General features: G+C 43.2%; 2 protein-coding genes across 12 annotated transcripts in view; one reads left to right on the top strand and one right to left on the bottom strand.

The window, feature by feature from the left end:
* The window catches only part of COA1 (cytochrome c oxidase assembly factor 1), a 73,255-nt gene extending 68,746 nt beyond the window's left edge, over positions 1–4,509 (top strand). For all 10 annotated transcript variants that reach the window (XM_072791676.1, XM_072791675.1, XM_072791679.1 and 7 more), the window contains 2 exons: positions 3,153–3,229; positions 4,131–4,509. In XM_072791676.1, coding sequence (XP_072647777.1) covers positions 3,153–3,229; positions 4,131–4,230 — 177 coding nt within the window. In that variant the 3' untranslated portion in view covers positions 4,231–4,509. The remainder of the gene's footprint in view (positions 1–3,152; positions 3,230–4,130) is intronic.
* A 10,646-nt stretch (positions 4,510–15,155) lies between these two features.
* The window catches only part of STK17A (serine/threonine kinase 17a), a 38,843-nt gene continuing 31,645 nt past the window's right edge, over positions 15,156–22,353 (bottom strand). The window contains exons 4-8 of one of the 2 annotated variants that reach the window (XM_072791666.1): positions 21,634–21,760; positions 18,770–18,818; positions 18,502–18,681; positions 17,812–17,927; positions 15,156–17,712 (exon numbers count right to left, since the gene is read on the bottom strand). In XM_072791666.1, the coding sequence (XP_072647767.1) occupies positions 17,603–17,712; positions 17,812–17,927; positions 18,502–18,681; positions 18,770–18,818; positions 21,634–21,760 (582 nt within the window). In that variant the 3' untranslated portion in view covers positions 15,156–17,602. Of the gene's footprint in view, positions 17,928–18,501; positions 18,682–18,769; positions 18,819–21,633; positions 21,761–22,353 lie in introns of both variants that reach the window. The other variant, XM_072791665.1, reaches the window with a different exon arrangement.

Here is a 22,353-nt window from a genome sequence, read left to right as displayed (position 1 = left end):
GCTGGAAGGATTTTAATGATAAGAGCAAGATGACCTAATCTAGTTTTTTGGGGGGTTATTGTTTTTATGAATTTTTTAATGGGAATTGTTTCATTGGGATATTTTTCTTACAAAAGCTATTCAAGCTCAAGTATTTTGATAAAGTATTTGATCTGGCTTTAAAAGAAAGCAAATTCAAGCTGATTGATGATATCCAGGGAACAGGTATGGGGAACTGCCTTTAGGAAAGCAGCATCGCCATGCAGATGTGCAGTGGTGAGAGCATGGGCCAGAGCTGTGGCTTGGTTCTGTCAGGAGAGGGTGGGTCAGAAGTGATGCTTTCATGTCCAACCTGGGTGAATGGAAGGGTGGCAGTACCACTAGGCGAGAGGAGGAGCCCAGGAGGAGAAAAGGGAAGGGGCGGACAGGTGCAGAGTGCCAGATGGCCTTCTGTGCACTGTCGTCAAGCCTGTCACAACATGTGGGATGGCTCTTCTGGCTGTTCACTGTGTCTGCAGCACAGAACACTGGGTCTGCTTTTGATGCTTGGGCTCGGGAAGGCTGCAGGCGCCTTTGCTGAGGGCAGGTTGACACAGCATCAGTTCTCTGCTCTGGTGCCCTGATGAGTGGTTGACACCATTGTGCTTGTGGTAGGGAAGCTTCTCTGGTCAGGTCCACCTTTTGCTTTGGTCCAGAATCATGGCACACTGCGAGAGGTGCCGAGAGGGCTTCACCCCCGGCTTCCTGCAGCCCGGGTTCCCGCGACACATGGCAGTGTTGGCTCTGGTGCTGGCTTTGGGATTCTACTACGTGGCAGCACCATAGTTCAACAGGGACGAGAGTTCAAGGTCAGCTCTTGCTCTTCAGTTTACGGAGCACGTATGACATTTTCTCAGTGTTCTTTACTCACCTCCTCTACAGTCAGCTGTGTGTAACGACGCATGTATACGACACATGCTGTCTAATCCCAAAGCCCCCTATTTGTAGTTTATTTTCCCCAGAGGTGAGAATGTCCGTTGTTCATGGGGTAGTTGTCATACTGAAGAATTTTTCTTCCCCAGATGTATGTGTGAAATAGCCACCAACTACCAACATTGTGGTTTAGCAAACATTGGCTTTACTCTCTGGCAAGGTCTGGCCGGTGGAGAAAGCAGCCTGTACCAACCTCACCCACCTGTGGAGGCGCAGCTGCCGGAAGGCAGTGTCTGCTGCTGGTCACCGTCCTACTTGCTTCTGTCTACACACACCCCCACACACATACACACAACTTTCTTGTGTTTTCTTGTAGAATGCAGAGATGCTCAGTCTGGGCTCTGCTGCTTCATTTTATAATCCCAAGAAAAGGGGGGCTCTGTCCCAAAAGTGGAACCAGCAGAACTGTCTTAGCGTGACAGGGGACTACTTCTCCACTCAGGCAAGGGAACCATCATCCCAAAGCCCGTGTCTTTCTTCTGTAAAGTGTGTTCAAATAAATGAAAGAGGGAGAATAAACACAGATGTTGGGTGTATATATCAAGCACTTCTTTGTCTCGGTGGCAGTTTGGAGTGGCTGAGATAAGGCTCTCTTAGCTCCTGAAAGTACCTTTGTCCATCACCTGCAGCCCAGGAAGTGTGTCCCATCACCTGGGGCCCTGCAGGTGCCTGATAACAGGCTTCCCTACCACCACGTTGTGTCCCTTTCCAAAGGCTCAAACCATCTTTAGTTTTCACTGAGAAATTGAACATTCTACGTTCAATGTGTTTCTAAGTAGGAGTGTTAAGTGGTATGTCCCGGCTCGCTCTGAGGCTCCCAGGCTGATCCCTCGGCTCAGGGCACAGCAGCATCTGGGCAGCATCCCCCATGTGGTGTGGGCCCAGCCCGCAGTCACTAGGGCCCAAGAACTGGCCAAGAACTCCTTGCCATCTTTCCCAAAGGAGCCTCCACATACTTTCCTCAAAGCCTGTTCTTTATGGTCCAGATCAGAGTATGTGCCCCCTCAAAATTGCTGGTAATAGCTCCTCCATTTAAACAGTGGACTTTTTTTCTCTTTTATTATGAAAGGTTTTAAACATACAGAAAAGATAAAAGAATTTATACTGTGGCACCCACATAGCTGCTACCTGGATTCGATTAGAGTTGATCCTTGAATGACACAGGTTTGAACTGGATGGGCCCACTTAATACACAGATTTTTCAGGACATAAAATACTGTAAATGTATTTGCTTTTCCTTATGATTTTAACTTTTTTTCCTCTAGCTTGCTTTATTGTAGGAATACAATGTAAAATACATATGACAACCAAGAAATGTGTTAATCAACTGTTTACGTTGTCAGTAAGGCTTCTGATCAACAGTAGGCTAGTAGTAGTTAAGTTTTGAGGGAGTCGAAAGTTAGTTGCGATTTTTGACATGTTGTTCAAGGGTCAGCTATAATATTTTGATCCGCTTTATCCCATTATCTGTTGTCCTAGCCATATCTCTGTCCATGAACACATTATTTTCAAACATCCATACACTTCATTTAAACACATAAGCAACATATCATTAGCCAGAGTTTAATATTTGTTTATTGTTCTTTTCTTTTTTTGAGGTAAAATTTGCATTTAGGGAAAGGTACAAGCCTGTCTTTTTGATGAATTTTAATAGACGCATACACCTGTGCAACTCATGCCCCCATCTAGATGGAGGCTGTTCACATCACCTCAGAGTCCCTCATGCTCTCCCCTCCTGGTCCTCTCACATCCCTCAGCCCTGCTGGAGACCATCACTTTTCTGATATTTTTTAACCTGTTCTGGAACATGAAATCATGCATTATGTATTTTTGGGTAGAGTCTTTCACTTGGTCTATCTCTGATATCCGTGTTGTTGCAAGTATCTGTAGTTTGTTCTTTTCTAGCAGTGGCGTTTTGAGTATCATTGTCAGTACTCAGAGCATTGAGTTTGCACATAAGGTCCCTTTGCCTAATAGGAGGACTGCGATTGACCTCACCAAACCACCCAAAGAGGGGCAGGACATTTGGAGGGAGCCAGATGGAAAATCAGGTCAGTTCTGCAGCGAGGCTCAGTTAGAAAACAACCGATTATGTGAATGACTTTTGGACTTCTTAGGGTTTGCTCTGAAAATAGCATTTTTTTCTTCTCCTTAGAGGACAACAATGTATCCAATTGTATCTCACATTTTTTAACCCCCAGTTGAAGATTCCTGTCTCTGGATCCAAGTCAGAGGGCCATCTCTATGTCAGCTCATCCAGAGATGCCCCCTTTCAGAGGTATTGTGGAGGGTGGCTGGGAATGGGGGAGCAGGAAGAGAACTTTCTGATCGCAACAAGCCTGATTGCCGTTTTCATTTGTAGTGAAATGATTGCAGGAATAACAGTTCATTTTTCAAAGCTCGAAAAGTTCCATGGCCTGGATGCCAAGCCAGTGTGTTTGGCTCTTAGCTCATCCAGACATTTTATCCAGTACAATGGCGTGAATTGTGCTGTCCTTATGTTGCTGACTGTGAAGAACTTTACAGTTACAGTGGTCTAGATCTACGGTAATTGATGCTGTGTTGCAGCTTCTAACACTACTGCCTCGGTCATTACAAATGAAGAAAGGCATGGGTTCCTGTTCCAGAATTATTCATCACATTCTTTCTATAAGATCTCCACCCCGTTAATTGGCTTTTCTTGTCTGGTTGCCAGTAGCTACATTCACTCACTTCCCCCTTGGGAAGTCTCTCTCAGAGATGCTTGCTGTTTAGCCAAGATGTGTTTTAATTCCCCAGGACAAAAGGAGCAAGCAGCCCTTAGGCAACCTCCACCTGGCTCCCCCTGGGCTCATTGACCCCTGTGCCTGGGATTAATGAAGGAGCTGGCTGAGTTCCAGCCAGGAATGGAAGGTTGATGTGAATTAGGAAATGGGGAATAAGCCTCTCCTCTCCCCTGGGGCCCCTTCCATTCACCTGTCATTCATTCCTTGTTAAACTTGCCTTAACAGTGATGCTGGTTAGACAATGAGTCCATAATACAAAGTTAAAATATTATGCTAACATAGCTCCAGTGTACAATAGTGTTTAAAATTTTAAGACATTATTCAAAAAATAACTGCCCCCCACCCCCCCTCCCACCATGGATTTGCCTTGCTGTATGTGATTAGAGAGGAGACTACTCTTTTGGTTTCTCTCAGGTGGCACCTTCAGGAGGTCTTCTTAAAGCTCAAGGATGGTCAGCAGATTCCTGTGTTCAAGCACAGTGGGAACAGTGGTCATGAAGTCAAAGAGGAGTAAAGATGATCAGAAAGACTGTTTGCTCCCAGCAGGGCCCTTCCTCCTCACCGCGTGCCCTCCGTGGCTGGGAGCCAGCTTCCCAGTCGCCAGGGGTGATTGTATGTACTGTCATATGGTAATTTTGGTGTAATTTCTAATTTGACCACAACTATTGTGTGGTGGTTTTTGTTTGTTTCTTTTAATCAGAAGTGAAAAATTTACTGCAAGTTTATAAGAATTTATTTGAAAATTCACTGTCTAAAAGCAAAGTACAGAATAAAAGCGATCCATATTAACAAAGGTGTTTATTGATTTTTGCTAGTTGTCATCTTATTTTTTCCTCCTCCCCCCGCCGTATTTTTCAGTTCCATCCATGAGAAGACTGAGACTGACTATCCCTGAAGAGATCCTTAAGTGTTAACAGTAAGGATGCCCTACCCTGAATTCATGTTGCCTAGTAGCTTGTGAACATTCTCAGTCCCTTCGGAGTATTTTCTTTTGCTTCACTGATGTTTTATCTTATTTCTGTTTTAATCACCTACTGCCTGCCTGATTGAAGATTTGCAAAATAACTGCTTTAATCCAAACATTTCAGAAGCTTAAAGTATTTCTATGTGTCCATAGCACATGCAAAACTAATTTAGGAATGATAATTTAAAGCTAGCAGGTCCTTATCCTTCTGCTTTGCCAACAACCCCATATTAGAGATGCACACCTTTAGGTTTAACCTGTTTTATGAGGGAAGAGTATTATGAAGCCAAAGATCTTCCTTCCTTCTGAGCACGGGAGCTGATGAAAACCAGAAATCTGATACCTTTGCTTTGAAAAGGCCAGTGTGATTAGGCTTGATATGGTTATAATTGCCCACAATAAAGGACATTCATGAGCTCTTTTCCTACATTCTTAATATTCACTTATTGAGCTTAAACATGCTGGTAGAGCATGAGGCCTTCAACCGGTGGACGTTACTTCTATTCTGGAGCTTGTTTCTTTAAAAACATAAACGTTCTTTGAATAGATTAGAGAGGGAAAAGTGAGTCTTTCTCTGAGAGCACTTTTGCCCAATGCTTATTGATAAATATTACAACCTGTATTACTATATGTAAATGGTAACACTGTATGCAGTTTTGTGCTGCTTTTTGATAAATATTACAACCTGTATTACTATATGTAAATGGTAACACTGTATGCAGTTTTGTGCTGCTTTATTTTTGAACAATTACATACTGTTTATTGTATATGTGTCAGTTTATCTATTGCTTCATATCTAATTTTCCTCCAACTTTTACTTCCTTTCAATGTTTGTTTGTTTTTCATGCTGTTGCCAAATCATAGAAAACCAGGGTCCGGGTGGGCCGTCTGTTCTTAAAGTAAAAGCAAGTGGCAGTTTTTCTGTAGAGTTTGAACTAATTAAGAGGCTGTCTAATCCAACTGACAGGAGATAGTATTATATCATGAAAAAGAGCCTTGATTTCTATTTGGAAGTCACCATCCAGGGTACTTTTTCCAGTTTACTTCCATGGATGTACTTACTACTTTTTTGGATGATTGTGAACAGGCCGGAACTTAGGTCATTAGAGTAGACAGACCTTGTTTTTCCTTGCTTTGAGTGTGACAATGATGTGTGTTTGCAGCCCACTACTTCCTGTATATTCAGTAATCACTGTGACTCAGCCATTGACTCCAGTTAACTACCTTGAGGGCATCTTGTAATGCATTGTCATCAGAGGAAAAGCAACTCTTTCCCCATAAGCAGTCTGAGCAAGTGCCCTACCCCCCCCACCCCCCACCCCCGCCCCACATACCCCATAATAGGACAGGGGCTGGAGAAGGGGCTTCACCAGAATTATAATTCTAAAAACTGTGGAAGAGAGAGCACAGCCAACAAATCAGAAATCACAGCCAACAAATGGAAGTATGACTCCCATGTGCCTTTCCTCATAAGACGTGGCTTGCTCTCTCCCCTGTTAAGTTGCTTACCAGCTGGCATGCTGAGTGGGTGGGGAGAGACCCGAGAGTCACAGAGTATCATGATACTACGCCAAAAGAGTTTCAAGCAGTGGTGCTAAAATGATGTAGAAGAGTGAGATACTGACTAGCAGTAATCTAGGAGTGGTGATCTGATGGGCCTTAAGGTCTAAGATTTCAGGCATGACAGAGTGGGTTGCAGGTGGGAAGAGCAACACAAGAAAAGGCCTCAACAGGAGAAATGTGAGCTATGCCCCAGAAATATGATAGGCAATTCAGTTGGGGTATAGGTTAGTTGAAGACGTGGTAAAAGAAAGCCCTGGAAAGGTAAGCTGGCCATAGCATGTGCCAGCGTTAGCATTTTGCACGTGTCGCATGTGCCATACGCAACAGATGTTTTGGAGTAAGCATATGTATGATTCTATAGTTAATGAAGGTTTAAGAGACCATGATGAATGTGTCATGACAGGGCCAGTAGGACTTTCTACCATCATTTATTGCATTTTTTAAAAAATTTATTTATTTATGATAGTCACAGAGAGAGAGAGAGGCAGAGACATAGGCAGAGGGAGAAGCAGGCTCCATGCACCGGGAGCCCGATGTGGGATTCGATCCCGGGTCTCCAGGATCGCGCCCTGGGCCAAAGGCAGGCGCTAAACCGCTGCGCCACCCAGGGATCCCCATTTATTGCATTTTTCTAGAATTGGCTTCCTCCTACCTCTCTTCCCTTCAACTATTCTCCAGTCCAGGGACTTTAATACCTGATAAGACAAGGTTTATTACTCCTGGTTTTGGTAAAGTTGGCTACAACAAAGATGAAAATGAAATAAATTACATGTATGTGAAGAAGCCAGAACTTGACAAATTCTGGCCTCTGGTCTCTGGTATAGTGGAAAGGTTAAGGTAATTCAATAGGCAGCAGCTGCAGGTTTTTAAGAAGGCAACTAGCCTTGGGCCACTTGACTGGTGTTTTCAGTTTGTCTGTCTGAAAAAATATGACTAAATACTTACCAAACACTTGCCTTACAAGTGAGGCAGTGTTTATAATGCTTGTTGGGATGCTTGGGCCAAAGCTGCTGGTCCACACAGGAGGCCTGATGACTACAGGGGTCAAGGAGGCGGCGGGAGGATGTTGGGAAAACCTCCAGTCCTCACCCACAGGATTCTCGCCTCCTTAGAAACCTGCTCACAGCCCAGGCTTGTCTTTTGGCCGACTTCAGCAGAGTAGTTCATTTGAGAGTACTGTCAGGATTGTGTTCGGAAAAACTGGGGCATTTTACAATCCAGAGTAGAAAAGTGGGAGTAAAAATATTAAAAACAGGCCTCTCAGACATAGGTATGTATCACAGATCACATATGGTATAATATTTTGTTTGCTTTTGTAATTATTTTTTATTTTTTTAATTTTTATTTTTTTACATGTGGTATGGTAAATGCCTTTTGCCACCAAATAATAAGCCTTTGAAGCAGAAATTATTTTCCCTCCACCTCATAATACTTAGCTTTTAAATTTAGCTACTATGTTAGTGTCAATCACCTTGCAGACTGAATAAGAAAGTAATTTTGTACTTCCAAGTTCATTTTATAAGGTGAGAAACTGTAGACAAATCTCTCATGAATGTTCTTGGAAAATTCTGAATTTTAGCAAACCAAACCCAGTGACATATAGTAAGTGATATATTGTATTATTTTTCACAAAATACTGTGGTGCCTTGCCTATGGGAAGATTATACATCCCTGCCTTGAATTTAGGGATTATCCTGTGGCTTTTTTGGCCAATGAATTTGTGAATGGGAGGAATATGTAAGACTTCTGACTAGAAGGTTTAAGTGTCAGCCCTTGGTTCACCATGTCTTCTTTTCTCTCTTCCTTAAAATCAGTATTGCTCAAACTACTCCGGGGACTTAGGTTCTGGAATGAAGATTATATGTAACCAGAGCTTACAGCTGACATACAGTGGGACATGTGGCATGAGCAAGAAATAACCATGGTAAGCCTCTGATAAAATCAGGGGCTGTTTTTACATCAGCTTAATCTAGCATATTCTGTTAACAGTGACTCAGAGAGATTTATTTCAGGAATCCAAAGTGGTTTGGTATCTAGAAATCCATTGATATAGTTCATCATATTGATAGAGCTAAGGAGGAAAATGATGATACTTTGATACAGAAAGGCATTGACATAATAAAAACAAATGAGAATTGACATTTCCTTGCCCAAGACGGGAGTGGGTAGGCAAACACATACTCCCTAAAGCCAGCATCTTACTCCAGTGGAAAGCTACCAGAGGTTTTTCCATTCAAGTCAGAAGTAAGGATGCACTGTATCTACTATTTTTTTTAAAAATTTTATTTATTCATGAGAGACACAGAGAGAGAGAGAGAGAGAGAGAGAGAGAGAGAGGCAGGGACACAGGCAGAGGGAGAAGCAGGCTCCATGCAGGGAGCCCGACGTGGGGACTCAATTCCGGGTCTCCAGGATCAGGCCCTGTACTGAAGGCGGCGCTAAACCGCTGAGCCACCTGGGCTGCCCCACACTGTATCCACTCTTATTTAACATTGTGTTATATCCAGTGTATTAGGCAAAAAATAAAGGAAAAAAGCAAGGGTACTAAGAATTAGAGTAAAACAGTTGCTGTTTATATAGATATGATTATGTATCTGCAAAACCCAAAGGAATCTGGAAAACTACAAAGTATTTAGTGGAGGATATAAGATTAATATGTAGAAAGAATCTTCACATATACAAATAGTAACCAGTTGGAAGAAATAATGGGGAGCAGTCCCTATTTATAGCAATAAAAACCAAATTATTTAGGAAAACACTTAGCAAGCAACCTGCAAAACTTCTATGAGAAGTGCTAAAACAGTACTAACAGATACAGAAGTAGAACTGTACAAATGGAAAGACGGACCACATTTGTGGGCAGCATGGGTCTTCATCAGAAAGATGCCAGTTCTCCCAGAGCTAAATTTAATGGGATACCCAAAAAAGTGTCACTAGGGATTTTTCTAAATTGCATAAGCTAATTAGTTATAAACTTATTTGGAAGAATAAGCAAAGGTAGCCAGGAAATCCCTGCAAACAAGAGCAAGGAGGGAGGGCTAGTATTGCCAAACATGAAAGCATACTTATTAATGAAATAATGTGGTCCCAACATGAAGAGCCACTGCCGAGTCATAGGACAGAGGATCCAGAAGTGTGACCAGGTGCTCATGGAAACCTGGTTGTGATAAAGGCGGCATCTACGTCAGGCGAGGGAGCAGAAGGCATCAGAAAAATGATGTTGGAAATCAGGAAAAGGATATATATATATATGTATATATATGTATGTATGTATATATATATGTATGTATGTAAAAGGATAAAATCCCATCCATTGCTCACCATACAAATTCCAAATAGATGGAAGATCTAAATGTAAAAATGAAACTATCTAGATACTAGCAAAAACATAGGTGATTCTTAGAACCTGGAAGTACAGAAACTTCCAATGGTGAGTCATCATCTACAAGTGATAAGGGGAATTAATCCACTTGACTCTATAAAAGCCAATTTCTACATGTCTAGAAATAACAAAAAGCAAATAATACACTGGGGGAAATATTTACAATTTTTAAAAAGAAGAGCAGGGGTTGGGGAGGGGCAGAGGGAGACAGAGAGAGGATCTTGAGCAGACTCCCCTGCAAGCAAGGAATCCAGAGTGGGGTTCCATCTCACAATCCACGTGACCTGAGCAGAAACCAAGGGTCGGACACTCACCTGACAGGCTCCCACATGCCCCAGCATTTATAATTTAAATCGCAGAAGTTGATATCCTTAATTTGTAAAGAGCAAAAGTAGAGAAAAACGGTAACCCAGTAGCAAAAGATACTAATGAATTCATAGAAAAAAAATGCAGTTGAATTTTAAACATATGTATATAAAAAGGCTCAACCTCATTCTTAAAAAGAATGCAAATTAAAACTAAAGATACCATTTTTCTTCAAGCAAATTGGCAATAATCCCTAAATTTGAGAACCTACATTCTTGTAAGTCTGTGAGGAAACAGGCTCTCTTAAAATGCTTTTGGGAACACCCTGTACAACTTCTACAGAGGGGAATTCGACAATATCTAGAAAAAGGTTGGGGTGTCTGAGTAGCTCAGTGGGTTAAGCATCTGCCTTGGGCTCAGGTCATGACCCCAGGGTCATGATGGAGCCCCGAGTTGGCTCTCAGCTCGGTGGGAAGCCTGCTTCTCCCTCTCTGCCTGCCACCCTGACTGCTCTCTCTGTCAAGTAAATAAATCTTTAAAAAAAAAATCTAGAAAAATATGTACCTTTACCACTTGACCCCCCCAATCCTATGTCTGAGACTGTAGGCTAAAAAGCAGCTGTCAAAAATACAAAATGCCATTAACATACTGTTATTTACTGAATACTATTTATAACAGCAAAAAACTGGAGATGACTCAAATATAACCAAAATATCCATCAACAGACTTTGAGACTTTTGATATTCACATAACTGAGTATATATATATGAATGCATATTGCAAATGCGTGTGTTTATGTGCATACTAGCTTCTGCTTTCAAAAAGGAACAATGGAATAATAACCACCTTGGAGAAAGCAAACAAATGGCAAGGGGATATAGGTAGGGACAAGGATGGACACTATACACTATACTTACCTATATTTACCTGAATGTACTTTTTTTTTAAGATTTTATTTATTTATTCATGAGAGACACAAAGAGACACAGGCAGAGGGAGAAGCAGGCTCCATGCAGGGAGCCCGACGTGGGACTTGAATGGGTCTCCAGGATCACACCCTGGGCTGAAGGCAACGCTAAGCTGCTGAGCCACCCGAGCTGCCCAATGTACCTTTTTTTGTGTGTCGTTTTGACTTTGAAACCATGCTGTTTTGTTTTTACATAATTTAAAAGTGAAATTAAGTCACAAGGGAAAAAAATCTTTAAAATATATTTTTAAATATTGAAACAAATGAACCTATAGTGAAGAAATACTTCAAGTGACTTGAAGACAATTCTGACTCAGCATCCTTGATGGGATGTATCCTAATGGCAAAAAAGAAACCCCAAGAAATCTTAACATTACATTCAGTGGGTTAGTGTAGCACATATGCATACATCAATTTATTCACACACACACACACACACACAATTTCCTCCTACACATCTGTAACTTCCATCTCCTACAGAGACTGGGCTCTCATTATCATAAAAGTTGACATTTTCAAAAATTCACAAAAATAGAGAAAATGGTAAAATAAACCCCCATGTGCTCATCAACCAATAACATTCAACAATTACAATTTTGTCATCTAGATTCATTGATGTGTGGAGTATTTGAAAGCAAATCTCAAGCATCAAAAATAAAATTTATGTGAAAAAAACAATTTGTGGATTTCTCTGGGGTCAGAGCAGGAGCAGGAAATGGACTAGAGGGGAGCCCAAGGGAATCTTCCTGGGTGATGGAAATGATCATTTCATAGAATATGGATGACAGGAGTCCAAGCATTTGTAAAAATACAGGGAGTTGTACACTTTAAGATTTGTGTATCTGTGTGTAAAATTTACCTTTACAAATACGAAAAAAAAAAAAAAAGAAACCTTCTAGTTAGGATTTTTTTCCCTTTTTCTTTTTATTTATTTATTTTTTCAATCCCTTTTCTTTTTAAAGTTAGCAATTCTGGATGCCTGGGTGGCTCAGTTGGTTAAGCATCTACCTTCAGCTCAGGTCATGATCCTGGGGTCCTGGAATCAAGCCCCACGTCTGGGCCCCCTGCTCAGCGGGGAGTCGGCTTTGCCCTTTCCCTCTGCCTCTCCATTTGCTTGTGTGCTCTTTTTCACATTAATAAAAATCTTTAAAAAAAAAGGGGGGGGATGCCTGGGTGGCTCGGTGGTAAGCATCCACCTTTGGCTCAGGGCGTGACCCCAGGTCCTGGGATGGAGTCCTGCATGGAACCTGCTTCTCCCTCTGCCTGTGTCTCTGCCTCTCTCCGTGTCTTTCATGAATAAATAAATCTTAAAAAATAACAAATTTAAATAAATAGCAATTCTGGAATTCCCTTTTCTATGTTCTAGACTTTACCAAATTAGTAAATATACCTAGGATAATGAGAGCAGACAACAAAAGCCAAGAAAAGCCAGCTCTCTCAAGCCAAAGGACCAGAAAAGGCAACTTATAAAGGCAAAGAACTTTTAGACTGTAGTTGCCCAATTCAAGCCCAACCCCCTGGAAAAACCATGGTCCTCGGTGCCACCCCGTCAGTAGAGGCCGAGTGGAGAGCTTAGATTTCCTCCCTTGCTTGGCTGTAATGCGGTCTCCCCAAACCAGTTCCCTTATTGGGGTGACGGCACAGAAGATGTAGTGGGGAGCTGTGGCTTTCACCCCAGCCTGATGGTGTGCCACCCCCCAACCCCTGCCCCGTGGTGTCAGCGGAGGCCATATGGGGAGCCTACATCTGCCTCCCTCCAGCAGGTTATCAGCCCTTCCACCCCCATGGTATCAGTGGAGCCCATGTTCTCCAGGAGGATGCAGTGATGAGGTAGGTACCCTGCCCCCTCCCCCCACCACCTGTGTCAAAGGAGGCTGAGTCCTGAGCCTGAACCTCCACGTCCACCTGGTGATACGCCTACCCCCACTTGGCCCAGCTGTGTGTGCCACAGAAGGCCTGCTAAAACACAAGATTAAATAAGATCCAGAATCTCCTCCAAATGTCCATATACAAAAAGTCACACTTCTGTACCAGGAACCAGGAAAATCTCAACCTGAATGAGAAAAGGCTATCAACAAATAGCAACATGGAGAGGACACAGATGTTGGAATTACCTGCAAGGATATTAAAGCAGCCATCAAAAATATTTTTAAAATCTTCCAAGAAAAATTATCAATATGCTTGAAACATTAAAAAAAAAAAAAAGTCTCCGCAAAGAATTAGAAGAAATGGAAACTCGAGAACCAAAAAATAAAAAAAATCTCACTGGATGGGCTGAACAGCAGTGTGGAGAGGAAAAGGAAAGAATTAGGGACTCAAAAATAAAATGGAAATGGCCCCATATGAATAGAAACAACAGCAGACTCTCCACAGGGAGCCAGATGCGGAACTCGATCCCAGGACCCCAAGATCACGCCCGGAGCCAAAGGCACACGCTCAACCACTGAGCCATCCAGGTGTCCCTCCCCACTGAATTATTTTGCTATTCTTATCTAAAGTCATTTTCCCTCTGCCTGTGTCCCTGCCTCTGTGTCTTATGAATAAATAAAATCTTAAAAAATAGTAATTCAGTGGTGCTAGAACTGAATATTCGTATGGAAAGCAAAGATGCTTGACCCCCCACCTCACACTTCCCTGCTCCACGCACACACGCAAACTGTGACTCAAGTGGATCGTGGACCTGAACGTAAAAGGTAAAACTTAAGATTAAAAAAAAGAAAAGGTAACATCTTCATGACTTGGGGTAGGTAAGGACTTTTTAAAGAAGATCAAGTATTAGCCATAAAGCAAAAGCTGATAAATCGGACTTCATCAAAACCAAAACCACCTTCTCCTCAAAAGGTATTTTGGAAACAATGGATAAGCCAAGTGGGAAAACAGTTATCTGACACAGGACTTTTACCAGGAACATGTAAAGGACGATCACAAACCGCTGTGCGGTGAGAAAGGAGAAGGCAGGACAAAAGCATGACTCAACCAGCACAGGAAGCAGCGTCCTCCTCAGAGGGCAGGGAGATGGCAGCGCGCCTCGATGGCTCGGGGATCACAGCCCGAGCACTGCCGGCCGGATGGGACTCGGTGGGCACTTAGCCAGAGCACTGGGTGGTTCTCACAGCCTCCACGCGCACCTCGCCTGTGACCCAGCATTCTACTCCCCGAGTCCGACAGGAGGACGGTGTGTCCACAAAAATTCTTGGGCGACAGCATCTCAAACAGCTTTACCCCTAATACTCCAAATCTCAGTGCAGGGGCTACAGCAGGACACACACACACACACACACACACACACACGCGCGCGCGCGCGGCGTGCACGCGAACTGTGCTAAGTGCGGGGTACGGCACCGCAACCCAAAGGTGCCAACTACCCACGGGGCCCCAAGGCTGAGGAGCCTTGGAAACCTCACGCTGAGGGAAAGCCAGATGCCACAGGGCTCCCTCCTCGGGAAGGTGCGGGCAGGGCCAGGCCGCAGCAGACGGCAGCACTAAGGCCCACCCGTGTAGGTTTAGGTCGCCTCAGTTCCCCCTTTGCAAATCATATCCCCGCCTCCCATGACAAAGCAAGAGTTGGAGATGAGGGCTCCTAAGGTCAAGATGAAGGTTCTTAATCTAGCTTTTAAATTCTGCAACTAATTGAAGTTCCTGGGTGGTAAATGACCTTGAACGATTTTGACGATTTTGTTTCATCAATGCAACTTAAATTCCTACAAGTGTGTGTGAGCTTAAAATATATTTCAGGTTAGTTTCTTAATATCTTTCCCCCTTCATCATCGATGAGGGGGATCCATCTTGCTTTAGGACTCATGGACTGAGCTATACCCCCCCGTGGCTTTACTAGGGCCCTAATCCACCTCCTGCCCAGTATTCTCTAAGCAACCTTCATGACTTTTACTCTATTAAATTTTCTTCCAAACTGAGGCCAGCTGTAAAAGTTTAGTAGGAGTTTGTGGTATCTCTTACTTAGCATCTGACCTTCTTCTCTAAACCACAAGAGTGTGGCGTTCTCTCCTACTTTTCATGTGAAAACAAAACATTAAAACATAATTTCCCAAATGACTGAAACCACTTACACATTTTGCATATTTCATAAACTTCTCATCAAGCTAAAATATGACAATGTTGAATTTTGTTACTATCAAAACTGGACTCATAAAGTCTATGAGCAAATTCAATAATACTGTTTAGTTCTTTGTAAACTTTTTAAAAGAAAAAATTAACATAAAAAATGAAAAAAAATGAGGTAAGGATAGAGCTCGTTGGTAAGTCATTAATGGAAAGATTTTATTTGGTTCAATTTTGTGAAGGCTTTTCATGCTCTATTTATATCACATAAGCCAAAACGTGTCAGTCCACTTTTACACTTTTACAAGTGCTCCTAAGAAAGCACCGTAGGACTCTAAATTCAAGGTATAAAAGCAACTAAAGATAAGCAGTGTGCTGCAAACAGCAAAGTGGCCAGCTAGAAGAAAACAGGTCTTGTCTTTTTTTTCTTAATAAATAGAGCAACTATCTTAAATGTATATATTTTGAATGTAACATAAAAAGACTTGGAAAAAATCTAAATGTCATCTAAATGATTTTTTTTTAATTTTTTTTAATTTTTATTTATTTATGATAGTCACATGCAGAGAGAGAGAGAGAGAGAGAGAGAGAGAGAGGCAGAGACACAGGCAGAGGGAGAAGCAGGCTCCATGCACCGGGAGCCCGACGTGGGATTCGATCCCAGGTCTCCAGGATCGCGCCCCGGGCCAAAGGCAGGTGCCAAACCACTGCGCCACCCAGGGATCCCTTTTTTTTTTTTTTTAATTTTTTTAAAATTTTTATTTATTTATGATAGTCACACGCAGAGAGAGAGAGAGAGAGAGAGAGAGAGAGCGCATCTAAATGATTCTGATTTTTAAACTAGACAAATCTATCCAGTGTAAAAAAGTCTCACTCAGCAGTGGGTTTCTCACCTCCTTCCTATTTCTGTCAGAGAGATCTTTACAAAACTGTGCCAACACTTCCATTTTACCTCTTCTGAGCCTTACCTGAGACTTAACATGTAGTAGTCACGGGTTTTCACAGAAAACCCTGCCACTGGGCCAGAATTTCCTCTTCCTCCTTGTCTAGAAATGCTAGTTTCCAAGAAACTGTAAAACTGCAGGCAATTTAGTGAGAAAAGAGTGCGACGTGTGGCGTCTGAACACCTGCAGGGCAGGGCTGGTGCCATTACAGGTCGACGCCCAGCACAGCCTTTGGAACGGTCAAGACTGGCCCTGGAGAACTCAGGCCAGGGAAAGAGCGTCGTGTGACACCTGAAGAGCAGACTGTGAAGGGCCGGGCCTGAGCTGCTGAGGACGCAGCACGGCACACTGCACACACGGGGCCGACCCACTGCTTCACGAGAGCCTAATGAAAGGTAAATAAGACCACTACTCAGATTTTTTTGTGTGAGAACGATATTTAGTTGCTTTAAGTTACACAGCATACACTTTTTCATTTTTTTCACAGGAATTTACTGTTCACTGTGGGGCCTACGTACAATTGAAATGTTCAATCTTCATTAAACTAAATTCTGTTGAGCATATTCTTGTAAGTCTTCTGGGAACCGATGACAACGTATCCAATGTCAAATTTTTTAACAAAATAGAAGTCTATAAATATTTTGGCATTTTATAACAGTTACTAGTATAGCCGGAGGACTCATAAACTCCAAAGTAGTAGAGGCTCCATGGCTTAGGCTGAATATGTCTCATCTCTTACCCCTCTCTCTGGGGGATTTTACTAACAAAAACAATAGAATAGCGTCTTTTCACTGACCAAAGCAACCACTGTGTTGATCAGATCACACTGACACTTGCAAGTGACCAAAATTAGGTGACAAGCATGTGAGGAGGTGGCAGGGGCACAGCCTCCTCAGAGAGAGCAGCCAAGGATGGCGTGGTGAGGGAAAGGGCTGAGTAGTCAGCACGGGTTTCATGTTATGGGATTACTTAACCTGGACCTTAAAACCAGAAAAATCGGAGGTGAAAAATCAACACCACTCTTATTAGTGAAAATGAATTAAAAAAAAAAAAAAAAAAAAAGCCAGGGCTCTTCGCTGATAGGGTTACAAGCATTAGGCAAAAAATAGACAACAGAAGTCAAATCAAGTCAATATGGAGCAGTAATAAAATGTAAAAATAAGACATCATCAAACTACAGTGGATGTTATTCTGGGACTCAAAATTTGGAAGATACCTAATTAAAAGCCTACTCCGCCCCCCCCCCCCCCCAAAAAATCCAAAGTGAAAAAGTATCAATTTTAGTAAAGATACCAACATACATATAGACAGATATATATACACATGAATAATGCAACATAGATTTACAGAGATGTTAATTTGGCACTTCTCCTTGGATTTTTAAAGAAAGTAAATACAGATATCTTTGCATAACAAATTTTCATTCTGGAGAAACAAGATTTAGAAATAAAAGGTTCAAACATCTCCCTTCTTAAAGATAACATTGACACAGATTAACTTTACCCGTTAAAACTCCCGGTTGGCAACTTTATAAATCTGTCTTGAGATCCCTAACTCCACAAGTATGACAAAGTTATTTCAGTTTCTATCAGTGATACCTGGTTTATCCACTTTTAGTACATGTACCATTTGGCCAGAAGTCCATAAATAATAATAATGTTTTCAATGTAGAAATCTGAAAGGTCTAAAGGGAAGTACTGCTCAGTAGATAAATTCTCCTGGAATTTCTTGTAGCAAAGGTTCTTCAAATTTAAATCGTTTGGAAATGGCCTTTTGCTCCATTTTCTCTTTTTCAGACTGTCTGCATTGTCCTAAAGTATATGAAGTAAATACAATTAACTCCTCTGTTACAACTGATTCCTCGGTTTCTGGTTTCTGAGTATCTGAATTAATTTCAGGCACAGAATCACCTTCTTGGAGTGCATTGGCTTCTGCTAATGCCCCTTTCACCTTGAACGAAGGATCCTGAATACTGCTCTCTGTCAACCACGGGTGTTTTAGACATTCTTCAGCTGTGGCTCGATCTCTGTGATTAAGAGACACATTTCACACTTAGGACAAGATAGTTTAAAACTTCAATTATAAATTAAAGCATACTGGGGGCGCCTGCCTGGCTCAGTGGGTGGAGCGTGTGACCTCAGGGTTGGGAGTCTGAGTTCTACGCTGGGTGGAGAGATTACTTACAATCTTAAAACTAAATAAATTAGAGCATAAGGTATATTTATTGTATTATATTTGGGGAGGTACAAAGAGTTGACAAGACTCTCCTTGTGATTCCTGAATCAGACTGGAAGTTCTGGCATTTGTGTGCAAATGCCATTCCTACAATTTTGAAAAAACATTTTAAGATAATCTCTGAAGAGCCCTTTTGGGAGACCAAGCAGATAGACAATATCTGTTATGCTGAGAGGCAGCTCACATTTCCTAGAAATATTTTCATTTTTTACATTTTCTTTCAACAGATATAATAATAAGCTCAAGGTTTCATCTAGTGTAATGTCGGTATTTTCCTGCCTTCGTTTTGGTGTTTCAGTTCAACCTGCTTTTGTCCAGAGCAGATCACTCAAAAATGGACAAGGATCAATATTAACTATACTTACTCAGGTTTCTTAACTAAAAGTGTCTTGATGAAGTCAATAGCTGACTCGGACACAACATCAAATTCTTCCTCAGAATAACTTAAACTCATCTGAGAGATGTTTAGGAAGGTTTCTTGTTTATTATCACCTAAAAAAGGTGATATTCCTGTGAGCATGACATATGTTAACACTCCAATGCTCCTAAATCAGAATGAAAATGGAGGAAAAATTAGTATCATATTCATTTCTTGAAACTAATTTAACCAATTTTTTTATGAATAACTCTTACCACATGTCCGTCGCCATGCTGATAGGATCATAACTAAGAATTTCAGGAGCTAGTATCAGAAACAGAAGAACACATTTAGCCATGTGAAAAAAAATCCCTAATTTGCTCTTTAAAATAAAATTTGTTTAAATACTTGTCAGAAACTCTAAGACACCATCAAGATTTGGGCTAACATGAAATAAATTAACATTATATAAAGTAACATGAATTACTGTAAAGTCCAACTAGATGTAATTAATTTGTGTATTTTTCACACCAGCACCCTCCATGATTGGGTCTTAATATTTTTAAAATATCTAAATGCCTAAGTACTATAATAGGAACTGACAAGTCTGACACCTTCCTCTTCCCGTACCCTCTTAGGACCAAGCTCATACCTAACAGATTCTTGCTTTTAAATCGTTCTTAATGCCATCCGTGACCCTTCGTCCCTACCTCCCGCACCCAAGGCCCTGGCACTTTCCCCTCCACTCATTCCACCTCCCTGATCCGTTCTCCGTGCTGCAGCCAGAGGGGGCTCTCAAAATGCCCACCACTGACAAAAAGTCAGTCAACAAGGTTAAAGAAAAAAAATGAGCATTCTCAGAGGATATGCACCATACAGAAGGACAACAACGTTGCCTCTGAGAGTCCTGAAACAGTAGGCTTTGATGACATTGTGTGACATTTATGTGCTGTCACACATAAAGCAATACAGACACTCTCAAACGTGCAAGGACTCAGGAGAAATTCATGAAAATCCGCCTTGAAAGAAGAACGTACTCATTAATACAATCCACTCAACCAAAAGATGATTTTTTTTTTTCAAAAGGACGTGACTAGGAAGACAGGGAATCAAGTACTGAATCCATTTAAAAACAGATCAAAGACTAAACAACTGAGATAATTACAATTAAAACAAAAAGAATGAAGATGTTCTAATCCTAGGAAAAAACGAAACCCTCAAGTCACATACTGCTGGCTGGGGACAAGGCCCGTCCCCCAGTATGAGGGAGGAACAGGCTGGGAGAAAATGTTAGGTAGGCTAATTTCTGATACTGCGTCGTGAAACAGAGGTCATGAATCTTATCTTAAAGTTTTTAAAGAAACTACTAGGAAATTTAAAATGCAGTGCACAGCATCCAAACTACTGGAGGGGAAAAGTGAAATACGAAAGGGTAGAAGATAGTGGGAGGTGGGGGCAGGAAGCAACAGCAGCTCCCTTTCCTGCGTTTGTTATACGCAGACCACACGTAGGAGAGCTTGACCGAGCGCCGCGCAGGCAGGACTGTTACAGCCCCGCTTTAGGGACAGAGGACGGGAGGGTAAGGACCGGCACGGAGGCAGGTGGCCCGGGCAGGTGACCTGTGAAGGCAAGCGCTGGGCCCCGACAGTGCGGCCACAGACACGAGAGGCTCCGGTTTTCTCTCTCATGTACTTCGGAGTTATCTTTAGCTTTCTTGGAGCGGGTATTACTTTTATCATAAAGATAATTCTGTTTTTTTTTTTTTTTTTTTTTTGGGGGGGGGGGTCGCTCTTGGGAGAAAACGTAGAATCGGCCCAAAGGACAGAAAGCAGGAAACAAAGCCTGACACCATCCTTGGGCTCAGCAGGTACCACAGGGCCCTCCGCCTCGGAGGACCGGGGTGCTTTCCGGGGAGCCCCCCCTCAGTCCTTACCTAGTGGTGCCGACACCCCCCGGAGAACGCGCCCACATTGGGAAGCTGGTTTTCCCGCCCGTGCTGGCTCCTGTCACCTCACTGGGGACCCGTTTCGAATCCGAGGACTTGCCGCAGAGCTCTGAGTTACTTTTCGGGGCTCTTACTGCCAAACGGCTTTGTTTCCCTCAGGCTCGTGGGCCCTCCCGGCGTCGGGTCGTCTGGGATGGGCTTTGCCTTGTAAGCCACGGCCCACCACCCCCTGCGCCTCAAGGACCTGCGCCCACGCGGCTCTACAAGGCGGCCTGTCTGTGCACCGACGCCCGGAGCCTCAGGAAAACGCCCTTCCCTTCGGGCCCAGGCCACGGCCTCCTCTGTCCCGTGGCTGCCGCCACCTGCCACCGAAGCCGTCCTCCTCCCCGCCCCCCGGGACGGCCGCCCCGCCGGTTCTGTGGCCCACGCGGCCTGCGGCCCAGAGGAGCTGCCCTCCCGCGGCTCCACCTCGGGCCTCAGCATCACGAGGAGCTGCTCCGTCTCTGAAGTCTTAGAATGTCCATATTGTAAACGGTGGTCCCGACCTTTAAATCCCTTCCTGCCTTGCTCCGCTACAGATACCGTTTCTTTTAACCTCATTCGCACCACGAATCCTTCTGCACCCTATTTTACCTCCCGGTCTATCAAAAAAGTCACAGTTTACTTATTCCTGCACCTGCACCTACAAGCCACGACTCCCCACTTTAGCTGCTCTGCTGCGAGCACCTTCCAGGCTTAACTCCTTTTTCTGCCAGAAGCCCTCAACCTGCGTCTGTCCGAAAGCAGGTCCTCCCCTCCGTGTCACACACCTACGGGATCACGGGCTTGCCACTACCTTAACACTGCTTGCTATGAACTTCAAGTTCCTTAGCGGCCCTTACCTGTTAAATATCCCCCTACCTCTGGACAACTTGGTATCTTACACTTCTTTATGAAGAAAATCCTCTTCTATTCCTTTTAGTGGCAATCCCTTCAAATTCTCTTAGCCTTTCAGGAAGGGGATCACCAATTTGGTACCTTCCTCTTTAGGGTTTACCATTTTAAAATTTTTAAACAAAGGAAGGAGTCTCCAATGGTGGGATTTCAGCATGGCAGGTGGCTGACCCCACTATGAATCACGCCGCGCAGAGTCCCCTAACGAAGATGACGTCTGACCCCAAACACAGAACATAAGCCCCTCTTAGGAGTACCTACCTACATATTCCGGAGTACCCATAATTTCTCGGAGCTCTTCACTGTTCTTCATTATTCGTGAAAGACCAAAATCGACTATCTTTATGTCACCCAGTGGAGATTCACTGGTCAGCAGAATGTTCTGAGGCTAAAAAAAATAACAGGGAAAGAACAAGTGTCCATAAAACACGCACACTTCACCTGTGACACAGAGACTGACAAACTGAACAGTAAGCAGTCATTGACTAAACAGTATTTTTACAGGGACGCCTGGGTGGCCCAGTAGTTGAGCGTCTGCCTTCGGCTCAGGGTGTGACCCCGGGGTCCTGGGATCAAGTCCCACATCGGGCTCCCTGCATGGAGCCTGCTTCTCCCTCTGCCTGTGTCTCTGCCTCTCTCTCTGTGTCTCTCGTGAATAAAATAAATGAAATCTTTTAAAAAAATAAAAAAATAAAATAAAACCAGATCTTTTCATTGGGCTGAAATAGGCCACACCTTCAACTCCCACCCCCGAGCAAGGCCATTGATTGGGTAAATGGCTCAGGCAAGGGCTCTCCCTTCAGCCCCACCAAACCCATGCCTCTCCTCCTACTCCGGGTCCCGAGGCCCAGGCCAGGCACTGGGGGGAGCCATCCCAAGGTACCCTGTCTCCTTCATTTCCAGTCACGCCTCATGCCGAGTGAAGTCGCCGGCCTGCCAATGCCAAGTCCTAAATCTCTGAACCCCCGCTGCTTCAAGTCT

This window comes from Canis lupus, chromosome 21, assembly GCF_048164855.1.
Source record: "Canis lupus baileyi chromosome 21, mCanLup2.hap1, whole genome shotgun sequence".
Lineage (NCBI taxonomy): Eukaryota > Metazoa > Chordata > Mammalia > Carnivora > Canidae > Canis > Canis lupus.
This window is presented reverse-complemented; position numbering and strand designations above follow the sequence as displayed.